General features: G+C 40.0%; 1 protein-coding gene across 2 annotated transcripts in view; it reads left to right on the forward strand.

Annotated features, from left to right (window-relative positions):
- The window catches only part of lrrc2.L (leucine rich repeat containing 2 L homeolog), a 115,184-nt gene that overhangs the window by 10,009 nt on the left and 85,180 nt on the right, over positions 1 to 19,995 (forward strand). For both annotated transcript variants that reach the window (XM_041564637.1, XM_018259226.2), the window contains exon 2: positions 8,216 to 8,359. In XM_041564637.1, coding sequence (XP_041420571.1) covers positions 8,235 to 8,359 — 125 coding nt within the window. In that variant the 5' untranslated portion in view covers positions 8,216 to 8,234. The remainder of the gene's footprint in view (positions 1 to 8,215; positions 8,360 to 19,995) is intronic.

Genomic DNA, 19,995 nt, shown 5'->3' on the forward strand with positions numbered 1-19,995 from the left:
GTGCATTTTACTATCTATTCCTACAATTTGAGTGTAGACAGCTATGCGATTCTTGTCTTAGTAGAATGAAACTCCTATACAATAATATGAGGTACATATGTTACAAGCTGCAATTAAAAATAGTAACACAGTGCACAATGGCCTAAAGTTCGAAGTCCTTGCAAAGGCAACACTAAGGGGCACATTTACTAAGGGTCGAATATCGAGGGTTAATTAACCCTCGATATTCGACCAGGAACTAAAATCGTTCGACTTCGAATATCGAAGTCGAACGATTTAGCGCTAATACTTGGATCGAACGATCGAACGATTATTCGCTCGATCGAACGATTAAATCCTTCGAATCGAACGATTCGAAGGATTTTAATTCATCGATCGAACGAATATCCTTCGATCCAAAAAACATAGGCAAGCCTATGGGGACCTTCCCCATAGGCTAACATTGAGTTCGGTAGCTTTTAGCTGCCGAACTAGGGGGTCGAAGTTTTTCTTAAAGAGACAGTACTTCGATTATCGAACGATCGAATAGGCGAACGATTTTTAGTTCGAATCGTTCGATTCGAAGTCGAAGTCGTAGTCGAAGGTCGAACTAGCCCATTCGATGGTCGAAGTAGCCAAAAAAACACTTCGAAATTCGAAGTTTTTTTTATTCGAATCCTTCACTCGAGCTTTGTAAATGTGCCCCCAAGTTAAACAAGGGGCAATTTATTCCAGGCAGAATTGCTCATGTATAGTACATTTCTGCCCCTGGTCCAGCTGTGCTCTTGACCTTGAGCTGGATAAAATAATAGATAACATTAAGGCTTATCTACATTTAACCTCCTTCTTACTTTCAACAACAGCATATGCAAAAACAATCAGTCATTATGGACTAAAATTCAGTTGCCAACAAATATTCATTGCTTGCTACTGACGTTCCTATCAATGCCATGGGGCTGACAAAACAAGCTTTCTATGTGCTACTGAATTAAGCCATTTTGGAGAGTCTGAGCCCCTCCCAAAATACCAGGCATGGGACTGGGTTTATGAGAAATGAATGATGCATATCTCCGTTGGAATTGTCAGCATTGTGTAAACAAGTTAATTAATTTGACGTAGCCTCCTACTGTCTGAGCTGTCTACTATATATGGGTTGGCTACATTGAGAATAAAGGTTGGGAAGATAACTATAGAAAGGCATTAGCTCATTTTCATATACATGTTTACCAGCCATATTAGATTCTGTGATATTAACCTAGTATGACAAAAGATTTATGGCAACAGAGAGAATGTTTGTCCTTCAGCATCTTTATATTCTGTATTCAGGTACAGTGGCTTCTTCAGAAAGAAAGAAATTCTTCTCCTTTAGCAAATGGCAATTTTGTGTTATCTTCTGCGAGAACTATCTATTTCATTGAAAGCAAAACCAGAAATCATTTAGCTTGGAAAAGCTGAAGAATCTTACAATGACTTAAAACTATGCAATGTCAAGACGTGACTATAATATGATACATGAAAGTGTGTGTGCAGTAATAATGATAATGCTACAAATGCTACAAAAAGCCTGAATCCAAAACCCGCCATGGCGAGGTCATGTACTGTATGTCAGTAGGAGATGTCCCTATCCCAATTGGAAGATATTGTGGTTTGAGCTGGGTTTAGCCCAATAAAACAATACATTTGGGGGTTTCAGGAAAAATCTGAAAAATTGAGTGATTCGGGCGAAAAGTTCAAAAAAATTTTTACGATTCGGGTTTTTGCTCATTTTTATAAATTTTGTTACCGATGTGATTTATTTGAGTTATTTTATTATTAAATAAGGCAAATTGGGAATGGAAGTTTGGTCAAGTTTTTTTTTTTTATGAGATAAATTTGGATTTTAGTAAATAACCCCCTAATTGTCCACCCAATCCAAGGTCGCATACCATATTTAAGGTAAAATACAGGAAGGTAGGTTCTCAAAAGCCTCAACAGTCTGTACCTAGACATTTAGACCCAGGCAAGGTGTGCAAATGTGCTCCTATGGCAGTCAAGTCCCTCCTCAGCTTACAGGAAAACTTTACCCCTCAAATAAATACTTAAGCAATAGATAGTTTATATCATATTTAGTGGTCTATTAAGAATCTTACCAAACTGGAATATATATTTAAGTAAATATTGTCCTTTTACATCTCTTATTTTGAACCACCATGTGATGGTCTATGTACTGGCTTAGAGATCACCTGACCAGAAATACGTAATGCAGCCCTAACTGTAACAGGAAGAAGTGTGGAAACAAAATACAGAACTTGAGGACATGTTTACTAACACTGGAGATAAATATCTCCAGAGATCTCCGGAGATCAGAACTTTGCTTTTGTTTTCTAACTTGTAGGTGACTGATTAGATTTAATTGCTATCAGTTGCTCTGGGCAACATCTCTTGAGATCTCCGGGAAATATTTATCTCCAATGTTAGTAAGCATGCACCTTAGTCTGTTAATTGGCTCATGCCACCTAACATGTATGATTTGTGAGTGTGCACTGTGAATCACAAGATTCCAGGGGTCGGCCCTTAAGGCGGCCATAGACTCAAAGATACGCTCGTTTGGCGACATCGCCAAACGAGTGGATCTTTCCCCGATATGCCACTAACGGCATGGCTATATCGGGGGTAATTCGAACGTTCGGCCGTATGGCCGAACGATCGAATTACGATGGGCCAAGGGGCTCCGATGGGTCGGTTGGTTTAAAAATCAAACCTTCCCGATCGATATCGTGGGCAGATATCGATCGGGAAGACCCGTCGGAAGTCAGATAAGCTGTCAAATCGGTCCAAATGACCGATATCGGCAGCTTTATCTGCCCGTGTATGGCCACCTTAAGTTTTTAAAATGGCAATTTTTTATTTAGAACTACCTAATGGCACATACTATTAAAAACGTATATTTTTTATGAAAATGGCTTATTTACATGATGCAGGGTTTTACATATGAGCTATTTTATGCAATATATTTTATTTATAGAGACCTAGGTTGTTAGAGGGCATAGATTTTTTTTTACATTTTTCTTTCCCTTTCTCATATTATGGGTCATTTTCGAGTTTTGGATTGTTCTATTTCAAGCTTCAATACATTTGGAAAAATTGGCATGTTTCCCTAGCAATCTTACTGAAAGGTCACTCTGCTTAACTACCAAATGCAACACCACATACTTTACCACATTTCTCACCCACTTAATTTGATCTTGCCCACTCCCACACCTTGTGTATTACTCCCTTCCCTTTAGAGTGTAAGCTCTTTCTGCATAGGGCCTTCCTCACCTTTTGTACTGGTATTGATTGTGATGTATGTTACTCCATGGGGCAGATTTATCAAGGGACAAATTTCGAAGTCAAAAATACTTCGAAATTCGACCATCGAATTTAAATACTTCAACTTCTAATATCGAAGTCAAAGTTTTTTTCAATGAATTTGGGTATCCTGTGGTCGATTTAAAATAGAAAGATTCGAAGGATTTCAGCGATCGATCGAACAATTTTTCTTGGACTTCGAAAACTGCCTTGGATTTAGAAAACTGCTCTAGAAGGTCCCCATAGGCTAACATAGCACTTCGGGAGGTTTAATTTGGCGAAGTATTGAACGCGAAGTTTTTTTTAAAGAGACAGTACTTAGATTATCAAATGGTCGAATATTCGAACTATTTTACTTCAAATCGAATTCGAAGTCGTAGTATCGTATTCGATGGTTGAAGTATCCAAAAAATTACTTTGAATTTCAAATTTTTTTACTTTGAAAATTCCCTCAAATTCACTTCGACCCTTGATAAATCTTCCCCCATATGTTCTAGGTATATAATTCATGTGATTTAGTTGTATAATCACATTTACTTTACAGTGCTACGCAATAGGTTGGCACTATATAAATACATGTTAATAAGGTCAGATCTGTTCACCAGACACATAACTGAGTTAATTCTGGCATCATATACAGACATCTCATACTGGTAGGATACATAAAAATCAGTGCATATTGCATTATGAATATTTCATTCTCCTTCTACCTTAAAGGTTTGTTTACTTGAACCTTTAGTGCCCCTTTAATACATTCTTCGCATACATTTTGACTATATGAAAGAACAAATTACCATGCCATTTATGATAAATATATTTTGCTGCATTTCAGTTTCCTCTGTGTACATTCTCCTGCTTGTCAATTTAACTGCCATACTGTCCCAACTGCATTTCCCAAGTAATGTCTTTTAGATTCGGGATATTATAAAGTGTTCCGGGTAATTGCTTTGAGATAAAATGTAGTACAGTATATTGTGTATTTTTTCATACACCACCAGTCTAAGAACTAAATTATTATCTTATCATGAGAAATAGTATAAAAATAATCCTCACAAAATATGGGTTAAGTTATTTATCATTCATAGTATTTTACCTTTGTAGGACCCACACAATAAAACATAAAAACCTATTAAAAAACATTATATTACTGCAATCGCTTTATTCCATTAACTGTAAAATTATTATACTTTCTTAATCTTTATAAAAGAACTAAATGAGTTAAGGGTCATGCTCATACTCTGACAGGTATGATTTTCGGCATAAATTAAGGGGCAGCCCAGCTGCATGCATAGTTTGCTCTATTGTGGAGCACTAAGCGCTATAGACACTTAGTGCTTAGAAAGGATGCGCGTGAGTGCAATCCTGCACTGTCCTCCGGGTGCCTTGAGGAGAAATCCGTGCCTGTATAATGACATAATATTATAGATTTGTTAATGTGTTGGTTCTGTGCTGTATTTATATGTAAAACTAATTTTAGCTGCCTTCACTGGCTACTCTGTGTAGCTTGGGTTACACAAGACTCTTGTCAATCAGATGGGCCCTTACTGTAGTTTAGAGGAAGAAATTATACACAAATAGACTGGACTAGGTGCCTTAAACAAACCCAGATACATTCCTTTGTTTTTAGATGCCAAACAGGCATTATCTACAGGCTAATATAATACTTACCAGTAAACTCATCCTTCACATGTGAACTTCAAGGGATTCAAAGGACTGGAGTATACCAATTAGGTACTAACTCACTACAATCCTATGTGGAGCTTTAGCCTACTGTACTGTCTTAACCTCAATTATATTTTGCTTCTAGAGTGACTAAACATGAGGCTCATTTGCAAGAACAGTTTTTTCTTCAACACACCCCTTAATTACAGGGTTAATTACAGGGTGCATTCAATCCAAGGCTGTTTCAAGCCCAACACAATATAATTTTAGAAAAAGGGACAAAGAGGCACACCATACTTCAGCTCCTGTTTTTAAAGCATTTATTGCAGCAGAAATGTGGCACAAGCTTTCAGGGACAACCCCTTCCTCAGGTTCACCTGCAAGTGAAGTTGTGGTAGAACAAATTCCCCCCGCAGTTAGTTGTGCATAAAATCCCCATTCATTCATTTCAATGAAAATTTAATTCTAATGCCACTTTTTGCACAGCTTTCTAAATATGGTCCCAAATGAGGAGACCTGTGGGCAGAGATAACAGAAGAATTTAATCCAAGTTGGAGATTAGAGATAATATCACCTAAAGCAGAAGAATGATCATAAAAAAATAGATTGGAGGTTGTATGTGTTAGGGCTTTGTGAGATAACAGAATCATGAGACCAGATAACTGGAGAAGGAAGGGAATCCTTGTATAGAGAAGTTTAGAGAATGACTGAAGATTGGAAACTAAGCAAAAAAAGAGAATGGAAAGTTGCACTGAGAGCATCAGATAAGGAAATTGAATATCAAAAAGATGTGCAAAGATTCTCAAGGTAATTTCTTGCTCTGTATTTCAAGAGTAGATAGCTTAGTCCAGAGCTGCAGATTAACAATGAATCCTAGAGGAGATCTGGTCCAGAGGTCAAATTCAAGTACAGATAAAATTGCTGACAGTCTTGGCACTTGTAAAGCACAGCACTGCAGCATATAATGTAGCAGCCTTTATATAATATAGCAATAGCAATTTTTATATATTGAAGATAAGAGGTGAAACTATAGGTAATGGTAGAGGTAAAAAACATAAAGGAACTCCAAAGGTGGGATTGTCCAAGAAGCTACATGAAAGTTGCAACATAAACTGTAGCAATCTAACCCTATACATCCTAACAATATGTTTATTTGCATTGTTTCCAGAGCTAATGCAATTCTTTTACTTAAAGGGATACTGTCATGGGAAAAAGTTTTTTTTTTTTCAAAATGAATCAGTTAATAGTGCTGCTCCAGCAGAGTTCTGCATTGAAATCCATTTCTCAAAAGAGCAAACAGATTTTTTTATATTCAATTTTGAAATCTGACATCAGGCTAGACATATTTTCAATTTCCCAGCTGCCCCAAGTCATGTGACTTGTGCTCTGATAAACTTCAATCACTCTTTACTGCTGGACTGCAAGTTGGAGTGATATAACCCCCTCCCTCCCCCCCAGCAGCCAAACAAAAGAACAATGGGAAGGTAACCAGATAGCAGCTCCCTAACACAAGATAACAGCTACCTGGTAGATCTAAGAACAACACTCAATAGTAAAAACCCATGTCTCACTGAGACACATTCAGTTACATTGAGAAAGAAAAACAGCAGCCTGCCAGAAAGCATTTCTCTCCTAAAGTGCAGGCACAAGTCACATGACCAGGGGCAGCTGGGAAATTGACAAAATGTCTAGCCCCACGTCAGATTTCAAAATTGAATATAAAAAAATCTGTTTGCTCTTTTGAGAAATGGATTTCAGTGCAGAGTAGCACTATTAACTGATGCGAAAACATGTTTTCCCATGACAGTATCCCTTTAACATGGCACAAAGAAGTAACATGCACCTGCAGAGAAAAGGGGTAGGCACAATTGCAAAGGCATTTTAAGAGCGCAATTCTGAGCCCATTGGTGGACCTAGTGCTTGCACTGTAAATAAACCCAATTAGTTTTAAGTGTTGCAAAAGCCTCTAATCCCGTAAAGCCATATAATTTTAAAAAGCAGAGATTCTAAAGATTTGGGTAATTGGGTCAGAACTGATTAAAATATGGGTAGCTGCGTCTTCCTCTTCAAAACTATTAAACTGCAAATTTTTGCTAAAGTTTTGGGCTTTAAAAACATTCCACTCAAAAATTGCACTTTGCAGCTCCAACATACTCTTTGGTGGAATGCTAAACATCATAAATATGAATGCCATGGGTCATCAGAATGCTTTGATATGCAAATAATTACTCATGTAGTATGTGCTATGTACAGCCTGCCCTAAGAGGCAGATTTGTGATTTATTGAGGGACATGGTTGGGAAATCAAAGCAGTTGATTTTGCAATTGATTGTTTTTGTTTGTTTCTGAGCTGTATTTTTCCCCATTTTTTGCAAAAAATTTAAATCTCACAGGGTTTAAATTGGAAAGCTTTTTTTTTTTTTTTTGCAAAAAACAGTTAGTAGGAAAATAGTACACTGTTAACTTTAGTTAAAGTGGACCTGCCACCCAGACACAAAAATCTGTATAATAAAAGTCCTTTTCAAATTAAACATAAATTACTTTCACTTTTCATTCAGCACTTCCTAGATATCACTGCTCTCCCCACATTCCCCCGTTCTCTTCACCATTTAATTGTGTAGTCAGTGCATGGGGATGGACATCGGGTCCCCCATTCTGGTGCACAAACAAGATTCTGAGATGATACAAGGCTTGTCTTAATAACAATGTGCACAAAATGGCTCCTGCCTGCTTGCTATAATTATGAATTCCTACACTAAAGGAAACAAGATTCAAATAATTTATATAGTGTAATTAAAGTTAATTTTGCTTGACTTATGTGATAAAATAGGATTTTGAATAAATTTTTTGGGTGATGGGTCCGCTTTAAGCTAAGTTTAGTTAACTGCAATAATAAAAATCAAAAATTGTATAGTAATCTTACAAACATACTTTACAGCAATATGGCTGACATAGTACTGGTGTGATCTATTACATCTGTAATGAAGTTTGGGCCACCTAGTTTGGAGAACGCTGGGAGAGCAATGCTGGAGAATAATCTTATATGAACTACTTTTTCTGATATTTAATTTATCAGATATTTCTTAATTCTGTGTTTATAATACACAAATGCATTCTTCTGCCAGGTCTTTTCCAGCTAGAATGCAATTACATATTGCATTCTAATATAATTAAGATAAAGTAGTAACTATACATATTCTAAAGATGGTCTATTCATTTTGACATTAATAGCATTTTTTGTGCAGGAGATTTATATGCGGCACTATGACTTTTGAGGTGATAGTCCTTGACTTTTCTCGTATAAAAGGACTGTGGGAGACCCGTGCCAAGAAGTATAAAGAAAGATGCAAGAAAGAAGAAAAGAGGATACAGACAAGCGCCTTGCAGAAGTGAGTCTCTTTGCATTATTAAATGTAAATGCATTGTAAAATATAAATGGAATATTATTCTGTCTTCCATCAGATGTAATTGGATTAAAATGAGGAAATGAAAAATGTTCGGTACTTTTACCTTTGCCTTTTAAAGTAAATTGAATAGATATAGTTAGTTAAACCTTGAACTTTTCCGTTCCAGTCAATTTTATTCTCGTTGATCCGTCTTTACTCCCTGCAGTCCCTCATTTTCTCTTATTATTTCTCAATGTTTAAAAATGAAAATATATAAAAATGTAAACAACCCCACTTTATAGTTTAAAAACTGCAGGAAGTCAGAAAATGGTGAGATCATAACTTATATCTATTCACAAATCATACCAAGTCTGGATATTGTTTTTCATGTTAGTGGAAACTACCATATTTCTTGTCTCGGCGCAGTACCAAAGCTATAAAACAGTGATACAGCAGTATAACAGTAATACACATTTTATTACCACTAGGGGTAGAATTTTATGTCTGTCTGCAGCTAATGGGAGTTAAAAGAAGTGTTCACCTAAAAATAAACTTTAGAATGTTGCAAGTAGTTTTATTCTCTGACAATAGATTTTTAAATTAAAATGTTCTTTGCCGTTATCGGTTTTCTTTGCCCTAACAACCAGCCAATAGGTTGACTGACATACAGGAAGGTGAAAAGGGTATGGCCTACATATAAAGTGAACAAACAAATTATAGTAACGATCATTGTGAAGCCTTAGAAACTGTAATATTTATTATGTATAATGTTTTATTGGAGCACTCAGAAGATATTGCCCCTACACACGTAATTAAGTACGTAATTAAGTACGTTTTCAGACAAGCTGTATTTTTGAGTTTCTTACATCCAGGGTTGGACTGGGGGCCCTAGGCCCACTGGGGTTGCTGTCTCCGGGCCCCCTCCTGACCCCTTGCCCCACTGTGGTGCACTGTGATTGCACAGGCATAATTTTTTCTCCCCGCAATTGCGTGTGCATGTGTACTGGCTTTTTGCCGCGATTGTGCATGTGTGCACATACTTTTTTTTGCGCAACCTGAAGTTCATTTTTGAAGGGAGCCGGTCTGGGCTGGCGGGACCCCAAGAGCCGGGCCCCCGGTCTTTTTTCCCAGTTTCCTGCCGGCCCAGTCTGGCCCTGCTTACATCTTACCTCATGCTTCCCCTTGTCAGTAGACCTTGCCCACGACAGAAAGGACTACTCAGAATGCTTTTTGGCATTAACTAAATGTCATAGCTCTTTCGGGCTGGTGTAATTCAACCAGGTACATCAATGACATACAAATAAACCTGGCCATCCAAATTACGGAAAGACCCCTTAACTGGAAAATCCTGAGAATTGTGGATTATAGGTCTCATACCTGTAATATTATGGTATCATCAGAAATTTAGGGAATACACTTCAAATTAAGACACATCACAATCTCCTATAAATACAATTGTAATCAGATGCCATGAAACATTTTCCATTCAGGGGCTACTTGTGAGGAGTCATTCAGTAAGCTTAAGAAATGCTTGATGAAAGTGTTTGTTTATTGTTATTAGTGATGGGCGAATTTATTCGCCAGGCGCGAATTCGCTGCAAATTTGCACGATTCGCCGCCAGCGAATAAATTTGCGAAACGCCCGCGAAAATCTGCGACAAAAATTCGCCGGCGTCAAAAAAAAAAAATTTCCGAAAAAACGGACGCCGGCGTCAAAAACGGGCACCGGCATCAAAAACGGGCGTCTGCATCAAAAACGGGCGTCGGCGTCAAAAAATTCGCGAATTTCCCGAATTTTTCGGCTAAGCGAAACAGAGCAAATTCGCCCATCACTAATTGTTATTGGTAGTGTCAGTAGTGTATGGCGCATGTGATTATTTGAACTCCTAAAAACAGCAAGAAGAACCAACATATATTATGATTAGGGATGTAGCGAACGTCGGAAAAAAAGTTCGCGAACATATTCGCGAACTTGCGCAAAAATGCGAGCGGTTCGCGAACGGTTCGCGAACCCCATAGACTTCAATGGGAAGGCGAACTTTAACATCTAGAAAAGACATTTCTGGCCAGAAAAATGATTTTAAAGTTGTTTAAAGGGTGCAACGACCTGGACAGTGGCATGCCAGAGGGGGATCAAGGGCAAAAATGTATCTGAAAAATCTGCCTGTGTGTGCTTGGAAGAGATAGTGTAGGGGGAGAGCTGTTAGTGATTTCAGGGACAGATGATAGTAAGCTTGCTGGCTAGTAATCTGCTTGATACTGCTCTGTATTGGAGGGACAGAAGTCTGCAGGGATTTGAGGGACATTTTAGCTTAGGTAGCTTTGCTGGCTAGTAATCTACTGTTCTCTTTAAACAACTGCCATACGTTGACCTTGTAGGCATTGTTTGCCCAGTTTTTTTGGACGCAGCCACTGAAGCACAGTTGCCAGAAAAAATATGCCATATAAATGCTGAAAATAGTAATTTTTCGCCATACGTTGACCTTGTAGACATTGTTTGCCCAGTTTTTTTGGACGCAGCCACTGAAGCACAGTTGCCAGAAAAATTATGCCATATAAATGCTGAAAATATAAATTTTTTTGGTTGCAGCCACTGAAGCACAGAGGCCAGAAAAATTATGCCATATAAATGCAGAAAATATGCATTTTTTTGGTCGCAGCCACTGAAGCACAGTTGCCAGAATAATTATGCCATATAAATGCTGAAAATATAAATTTTTTTGGTTGCAGCCACTGAAGCACAGAGGCCAGAAAAATTATGCCATATAAATGCAGAAAATATGCATTTTTTTGGTCGCAGCCACTGAAGCACAGTTGCCAGAAAAAATATGCCATATAAATGCTGAAAATAGTCATTTTTTGCCATATACGTTGAGTCAACGTATGGCAAAAAATTACTATTTTCAGCATTTATATGGCATATTTTTTCTGGCCTCTGTGCTTCAGTGGCTGCGGCCAAAAAAACTGGGCAAACAATGCCTACAAGGTCAACGTCGTTGACCTTGTAGGCATTGTTTGCCCAGTTTTTTTGGCCGCAGCCACTGAAGCACAGAGGCCAGAAAAAATATGCCATATAAATGCTGAAAATAGTAATTTTTTTGGTCGCAGCCACTGAAGCACAGTTGCCAGAAAAATTATGCCATATAAATGCTGAAAATATAAATTTTTTTGGTTGCAGCCACTGAAGCACAGAGGCCAGAAAAATTATGCCATATAAATGCTGAAAATATAAATTTTTTTGGTTGCAGCCACTGAAGCACAGAGGCCAGAAAAATTATGCCATATAAATGCAGAAAATATGCATTTTTTTGGTCGCAGCCACTGAAGCACAGTTGCCAGAAAAATTATGCCATATAAATGCAGAAAATATGCATTTTTTTGGACGCAGCCACTGAAGCACAGTTGCCAGAAAAAATATGCCATATAAATGCTGAAAATAGTCATTTTTTGCCATACGTTGACCTTGTAGACATTGTTTGCCCAGTTTTTTTGGTTGCAGCCACTGAAGCACAGAGGCCAGAAAAAATTAAACCAGTAGGGTTTGCACCCTAGTTTGTAACGGTGGCGGAGGGAGGAGGAGGACGCTAAAGGACAGCTGTGTGTGGAGTCATGAGGCTTGAAGAGAAGGACAGCTGCATAGAAGTCAGAACAAGTCTTCCGGCGTGCAGTAACCCTCCGAGATCCACCCCTCATTCATTTTAATAAAGGTCAGGTAATCGACACTTTTGTGACCTAGGCGAGTTCTCTTCTCAGTTACAATCCCTCCTGCTGCACTGAAGGTCCTTTCTGAGAGCACACTTGAGGCTGGGCAAGACAAGAGGTTCATGGCAAATTGTGACAGCTCTGGCCACAGATCAAGCCTGCGCACCCAGTAGTCCAGGGGTTCATCGCTCCTCAGAGTGTCGATATCTGCAGTTAATGCCAGGTAGTCCGCTACCTGCCGGTCGAGGCGTTCTTTGAGGGTGGATCCAGAAGGGTTGTGGCGCTGCCTTGGACAGAAAAACATTTGCATGTCTGACGTTACAGACTGGCCAAAGGGCTTTGTCCTTGCAGGTGTGCTCGTGGCAGGATTACTGGCACCTCTGCCCCTGGAATGTTGATGAGTTCCTGAAGTGACATCACCCTTAAAAGCATTGTACAACATGTTTTGCAGGCTGGTTTGTAAATGCCGCATCTTTTCGGACTTGTGGTATGTTGGTAACATTTCTGACACTTTATGCTTGTACCGAGGGTCTAGTAGCGTTGCGACCCAGTACAGGTCCTTCTCCTTAAGCCTCTTGATACGGGGGTCCTTCAACAGGCATGACAGCATGAAAGACCCCATTCTCACAAGGTTGGATGCAGAGCTATCCATCTCCGCTTCCTCATTATCAAGGACTGCATCATCCACGGTCTCCTCCCCCCAGCCACGTACAAGACCAGGGGTCCCCAAAAGGTCACCACTAGCCCCCTGGGAAGCCTGCTCCTGTTGGTCCTCCTCCTCCTCCTCCACAAAGCCACCTTCCTCCTCTGACTCCACTTCTGGCACCTCTCCCTGCGTTGCAGCAGGTGCCTGGGTTCGTTCTGGTGATTCCGACCAGAAATCGTGCGCTTCCAGCTCCTCGTCACGCTGGTCTACAGCCTCATCTGTCACTCGTCGCACGGCACGCTCCAGGAAGAAAGCGAAGGGTATTAGGTCGCTGATGGTGCCTTCGGTGCGACTGACCATATTTGTCACCTCTTCAAAAGGTCGCATGAGCCTGCAGGCATCGCGCATAAGCACCCAGTAACGGGGGAAAAAAATCCCCAGCTGTGCAGATCCAGTCCTACCACCCAGTTCAAAAAGGTACTCGTTGACGGCCCTTTGTTGTTGCAGCAGACGTTCCAACATAAGGAGCGTTGAATTCCAGCGAGTCTGGCTGTCAGAAATCAAACGCCTGACTGGCATGTTGTAGCGCTGCTGAATGTCAGCAAGGCGTGCCATGGCTGTGTAGGAACGTCTGAAATGGGCCGACACCTTTCTGGACTGGGTGAGAACGTCCTGGAATCCTGGGTACTTGGAGACAAAACGTTGGACTATTAAATTTAACACATGTGCCATGCAGGGCACATGTGTTAAATTGCCTAGTCTCAACGCTGCCAACAGATTGCTTCCATTGTCACACACCACTTTTCCGATCTGCAGTTGGTGTGGGGTCAGCCACCGATCGGCCTGTGACTGCAGAGATGACAGGAGTACAGATCCGGTATGGTTTTTGCTTTCCAGGCACGTCATCCCCAAGACAGCGTGACAACGGCGTACCTGGCACGTCGAATAGCCTAGGGGGAGCTGGGGGTGCACAGGTGTGGAGGAGGAGAAGGAGGACCCAGCAGCAGAGTAAGAAGAAGAAGAAGACGAGGTAGAGAGCGATGGAGGAGTAGAGGTGGTGGCAGAACCGCGTGCAATCCGTGGCGGTGACACCAACTCCACTGTTGTTGTTGAGCTACCCATTCCCTGCTTCCCAGCCATTACCAAGTTCACCCAGTGGGCAGTGTAGGTGACATACCTGCCCTGACCATGCTTGGAGGACCATGCGTCAGTAGTCATATGGACCTTTGGCCCAACACTAAGTGACAGAGATGCGGTAACTTGGCTCTGCACATGTTGGTACAGGTGTGGTATTCCCTTTTTAGAAAAAAAATTGCGGCTGGGTACCTTCCACTGCGGTGTCCCAATTGCTACAAATTTGCGGAAGGCCTCAGAGTCCACCAGCTGGTATGGTAAAAGCTGGCGGGCTAAGAGTGCAGACAAGCCAGCTGTCAGACGCCGGGCAAGGGGGTGACAGTCAGACATTGGCTTCTTACGCTCAAACATGGCCTTCACAGAAACTTGGCTGGTGGCAGATGACTGGGAATGGGAACAGGTGGTCAAGGTGGAAGGCGGAGTGGAGGGTGGTTCAGACGGGTCAAGGAGAGCAGAGGTAGAGCAGTAAGATGCTGGACCAGAAGGAGTGTGGCTTTTAGTTTGCCTGTTGCCTTTGAGGTGTTGCTCCCAAAGTGCTTTGTGCTTGCCGCTCATGTGCCTTCGCATAGAAGTTGTACCTATGTGGCTGTTGGGCTTACCAAGGCTCAGTTTCTGACTGCACTCATTGCAAATTACAATGCTTTTGTCAGAGGCACACACATTAAAAAAATCCCACACTGCTGACTTTTTGGAAGTGTGCGATCTGGCGGTAACAGTAGAAGTTGGCGGAGTTGGCGGTATTGGCGGCAATGGCGGGTGCGTTGGCCGGCTGAACACAGGTGCCGATACATGTTGTTGCCCTGCTGATCCCTGCGGGCTGTCCTCCCTGCTTCTTCTAAGTCTTATTCTCCTACTGCCTCTCTGACTCTCCGTCTCTCCATCTGAACTACCCTCCTCTTGCTCTCTTCTACTAGGCACCCACAAAACATCAATCTCCTCATCATCATTCTCCTCAGATGCATCAATTTCTTCTGACACATCACAGAAGGAAGCAGCAGCGGGGACCTCCTCCTCATCACTCATTATGTCCATCTCTATCGTGTTCTCTGCCAGAATTAAATCTGGTGTAAGGTCCTCATCTCCTTCATCTTCTTCTGGCAATAATGGTTGCGCATTACTCAGTTCAAGAAACTCATTGGAAAATAACTCCTCTGACCCCAGTGAAGAAGGGGCACCGGTGGTGGAGGAAGTGTTACGTGGGGTGGCCATAGCAGTGGAGGATGAGGAGGATGTTGTGGTAAAGTTAGAAACGGTAGAGGATGGGGTGTGCTGTGTAAGCCAGTCAACTACCTCTTCAGCATTTTGGGAGTTCAGGGTCATTGGCTTTTTAAAACTGGGAAATTTGCTAGGGCCACAGGATTGCATAGCAGCACGGCCCCTAGCACGGCCTCTGCGTGGCGGCCTGCCTTTGCCTGGCATTATTTTTAAAAAAACAACAACAACAACAAAAACTCAGTTGGTTTTTCTGGAAACGATAATACACACAGCTAGATGGCGGGTTGAAGAAAACACTGTGCAAATAATGCCTACAAAGTCAACGTATACACTACTACAGCGGTGGATACGGATTACGTAAAATATATGAATGCTGCTTGAAAAAAAGTAACTCAAGTGGTTTTTCTAGAGACGATAATATTATCAATATTTAGACAAAATGTGAACAAGGTCACACAGCTCGATGGCGGGTTGAAGAAAACAGTGTGCAAATAATGCCTACAAGGTCAACGTATACACTACTACAGCGGTGGATACGGATTACGTAAAATATATGAATGCTGCTTGAAAAAAAGTAACTCAAGTGGTTTTTCTAGAGACGATAATATTATCAATATTTAGACAAAATGTGAACAAGCTCACACAGCTCGATGGCGGGTTGAAGAAAACAGTGTGTAAATAATGCCTACAAGGTCAACGTATACACTACTACAGCGGTGGATACGGATTACGTAAAATATATGAATGCTGCTTGAAAAAAAGTAACTCAAGTGGTTTTTCTAGAGACGATAATATTATCAATATTTAGACAAAATGTGAACAAGCTCACACAGCTCGATGGCGGGTTGAAGAAAACACTGTGCAAATAATGCCTACAAGGTCAACGTATACACTACTACAGCGGTGGATACGGATTACGTAAAATATATGAATGCTGCTTGAAAAAAAGTAACTCAAGTGGTTTTTCTAGAGACGATAATATTATCAATATTTAGACAAAATGTGAACAAGCTCACACAGCTCGATGGCGGGTTGAAGAAAACAGTGTGCAAATAATGCCTACAAGGTCAACGTATACACTACTACAGCGGTGGATACGGATTACGTAAAATATATGAATGCTGCTTGAAAAAAAGTAACTCAAGTGGTTTTTCTAGAGACGATAATATTATCAATATTTAGACAAAATGTGAACAAGCTCACACAGCTCGATGGCGGGTTGAAGAAAACAGTGTGCAAATAATGCCTACAAGGTCAACGTATACACTACTACAGCGGTGGATACGGATTACGTAAAATATATGAATGCTGCTTGAAAAAAAGTAACTCAAGTGGTTTTTCTAGAGACGATAATATTATCAATATTTAGACAAAATGTGAACAAGCTCACACAGCTCGATGGCGGGTTGAAGAAAACAGTGTGCAAATAATGCCTACAAGGTCAACGTATACACTACTACAGCGGTGGATACGGATTACGTAAAATATATGAATGCTGCTTGAAAAAAAGTAACTCAAGTGGTTTTTCTAGAGACGATAATATTATCAATATTTAGACAAAATGTGAACAAGCTCACACAGCTCGATGGCGGGTTGAAGAAAACACTGTGCAAATAATGCCTACAAGGCCAACGTATACACTACTACAGCGGTGGATACGGATTACGTAAAATATATGAATGCTGCTTGAAAAAAGTGACTCCGGTGTTTTTTCTGGAGACGGTAATATTATGGATATTTAGACAGAATGGGAACAAGGTCACACAGCTCGATGGCGGGTTGAAGAAAACAGTGTGCAAATAATGCCTACAAGGCCAACGTATACACTACTACAGCGGTGGATACGGATTACGTAAAATATATGAATGCTGCTTGAAAAAAGTGACTCCGGTGTTTTTTCTGGAGACGGTAATATTATGGATATTTAGACAGAATGGGAACAAGGTCACACAGCTCGATGGCGGGTTGAAGAAAACAGTGTGCAAATAATGCCTACAAGGCCAACGTATACACTACTACAGCGGTGGATACGGATTACGTAAAATATATGAATGCTGCTTGAAAAAAGTGACTCCGGTGTTTTTTCTGGAGACGGTAATATTATGGATATTTAGACAGAATGGGAACAAGGTCACACAGCTCGATGGCGGGTTGAAGAAAACAGTGTGCAAATAATGCCTACAAGGCCAACGTATACACTACTACAGCGGTGGATACGGATTACGTAAAATATATTATGGCTGCTTGAAAAAAGTGACTCCGGTGTTTTTTCTGGAGACGGTAATATTATGGATATTTAGACAGAATGTGAACAAGGTCACACAGCTCGATGGCGGGTTGAAGAAAACAGTGTGCAAATAATGCCTACAGGGCAAATAATGCCTAAAAGGTCAACTTATACACTACTACAGCGGTAGTAAAATAAAAAAAGTAAAATAAAAAAAAATGAATATTAAAAAAAAAAAATTAAAGTTGGTGCTGCTGAACTACTAGGAGCAGCAGATTAGCACACCAGTCCCACTCCCCAACACTGCTAGACTAATAGCACTGGGCTCTTATAGTAGTAGTAGTAGTAGTAGTAGTAAAACAACAAAAAAATAAATAAAAGCAGTCCTTACAAGGACTACTGTTATTGCAGCAGTCAGCAGATGAGATCAGAAGCAGGACAGCTGCCCACTGCAGCTACATACAGAGCACTGCAGTAGAAGGTAGATTACTAGCCAGCAAAGCTACCTAAGCTTAAATGTCCCTCAAACCCCTGCAGACTTCTGTCCCTCCAATAACAGAGCAGTATCAAAACGATTACTAGCCAGCAAACTTTCAACTGTCCCTGAAATCACTAACAGGCAGCAGCTCTCTCCCTACACTATCTCTTCAGCACACACAGGCAGAGTGAAAAAACGCTGCAGGGCTTCGGTTTTTATAGGGAAGGGGAGTGGTCCAGGGGAGAGCTTCCTGATTGGCTGCCATGTACCTGCTGGTCTGGGGTGAGAGGGCAAAAAAAAGCGCCAACAATGGCGAACCCAAAATGGCGAACGTCGCGCGACGTTCGCGAACTTCCGGCGAGCGCGAACACCCGATGTTCGCGCGAACAAGTTCGCCGGCGAACAGTTCGCGACATCTCTAATTATGATATTTCTTCTACAGGTATAGAGCTTCTTAGCTTTCATGTATCTTGGGTTGAGAAACAGGCTAGAAATTCAATTTATATGAGGACTGGCACTAGTACACATACTGTATCTATGTCCAGGGTTACATTATGGACTGACATCATTTTCCAACTGTAGGTTTACCTTCAATCACATGTAAATTTGAAGACTATTACAACTGTGTTTAACATCAGTACATGTATGGGATCACTTATCTGGAGACCTGTTATCCAGAAAGCTCAAAATTGCAGAAAGGCCATCTCCCATAGACTCCATTTTATCCATATAGTTTTAAAAATGATTTCCTTGTTCACTGTAAGACAGTAGATTTACCTTCAAGAACATGTTGTGAAAAAGAATATTACAACTGTATTTGGCATCAGGGCTGCCTCTTATTTCTGGTAAGAAATGACAAAAGACAAAAAGATCTTAACATCTTTAAATGCACAACTTGCTTTGCCTGCAGATTCTGCAATACAATATATAATACAAAGCAGATTTATGTTTATTTAGGGATAGATTTATTCGTTTTTTTTCTGTGGGTTTCGCTCAAAACCCCAATTAATTTGAGTGATTCAAGGTTTTTTTCTGTGGAAAACCCAATCAAACTGAGTTTTTGTGTTATTAAATCGGAATTCACTGATTCGAGTTTTTCCTTTTCTTAGAAACCATTCAAGTTGTAAGTTCATTTGACGTATAAAAAATCTCCCAAAGCTCTAAAATGCAACCTTTAAAAAATAACCCACTTAATGTTCACAGACATACCATGGTGATAAAGAACATAGTTTATAATATATGCTTTTGTCGAGACAATTAGAGCATGCAACCATAAATAACAACAGTATGCGCATCAAACTTCATTATTGGCTAGGTAGTATATCAAATACCATCAGCATCTGCTTCTACTATCCATGTTTAATATTTGGCATGAGTTTGGAATGAAATTAGAAGAACTTTATTCTGCTGAAGGTAAAGAGACTAGGATTAGAAAAAATTAGTGCAAAGCCCCAATAATAATGTGCAAAGGCTTGACTTTTCACTATCTCTTCTCCATTTGTATATGCATCCATAATTGCATGTTCCCATTTGTGTAGCATAACTGAATTTATAATTATATGCCTGTAAATTATTATATAAAACAAACATTTGGAACAAATTGTAATGATCAATGATTTGCGAGCAGCAAACAACTGGTTATATAATTGATTACAGCTTTGTTTCTGTCTTGGGAAGGATTGTGCTTCAGGCAATACAATATTTTTTAAAAAATAAATAAGTATTCTTTTTATATGAAAAGCATGTAAAGCATAAGCAGCTAGCCTGTGATATACAGTTATTTTTTGTCATTTCTGCTTTAGATTCTAATCTAACAGTCTTCACTGACACTAGAATCGCATTAAGACTATATAAATTATACAAACTGTGCCACTGTATTTTCTATGTAATATTTCTGAAACAGAAGAATATCTGCTCTTGAGAATAGGGTCAACATGAAAAATTTTCCTAAAATACCATAAACTGTTCTTTCTAAAAGTTCTGAAGCTGATATTGAGTATTGAAAATTGAATATTTTAAAGTGTATTGTATTGTATTTAATAGAAGCATATATGTTCTTTTGTTAAATTCTCGTGGGACAAAATTCATTGTCACAAATATTATCATCTTGATGAAAAGAAATTTCATTGAAAATCTCTTTGATTTCTAAAAAATGACTGCTATACATATATATTAATATTGTTCAATACCCAGGCCCAGATTTACATACCTGCCGTCCCTAGGCCAGCTCTGCTTTT

Source organism: Xenopus laevis, chromosome 1L, assembly GCF_017654675.1.
Source record: "Xenopus laevis strain J_2021 chromosome 1L, Xenopus_laevis_v10.1, whole genome shotgun sequence".
NCBI classification, from domain to species: Eukaryota; Metazoa; Chordata; class Amphibia; order Anura; family Pipidae; genus Xenopus; species Xenopus laevis.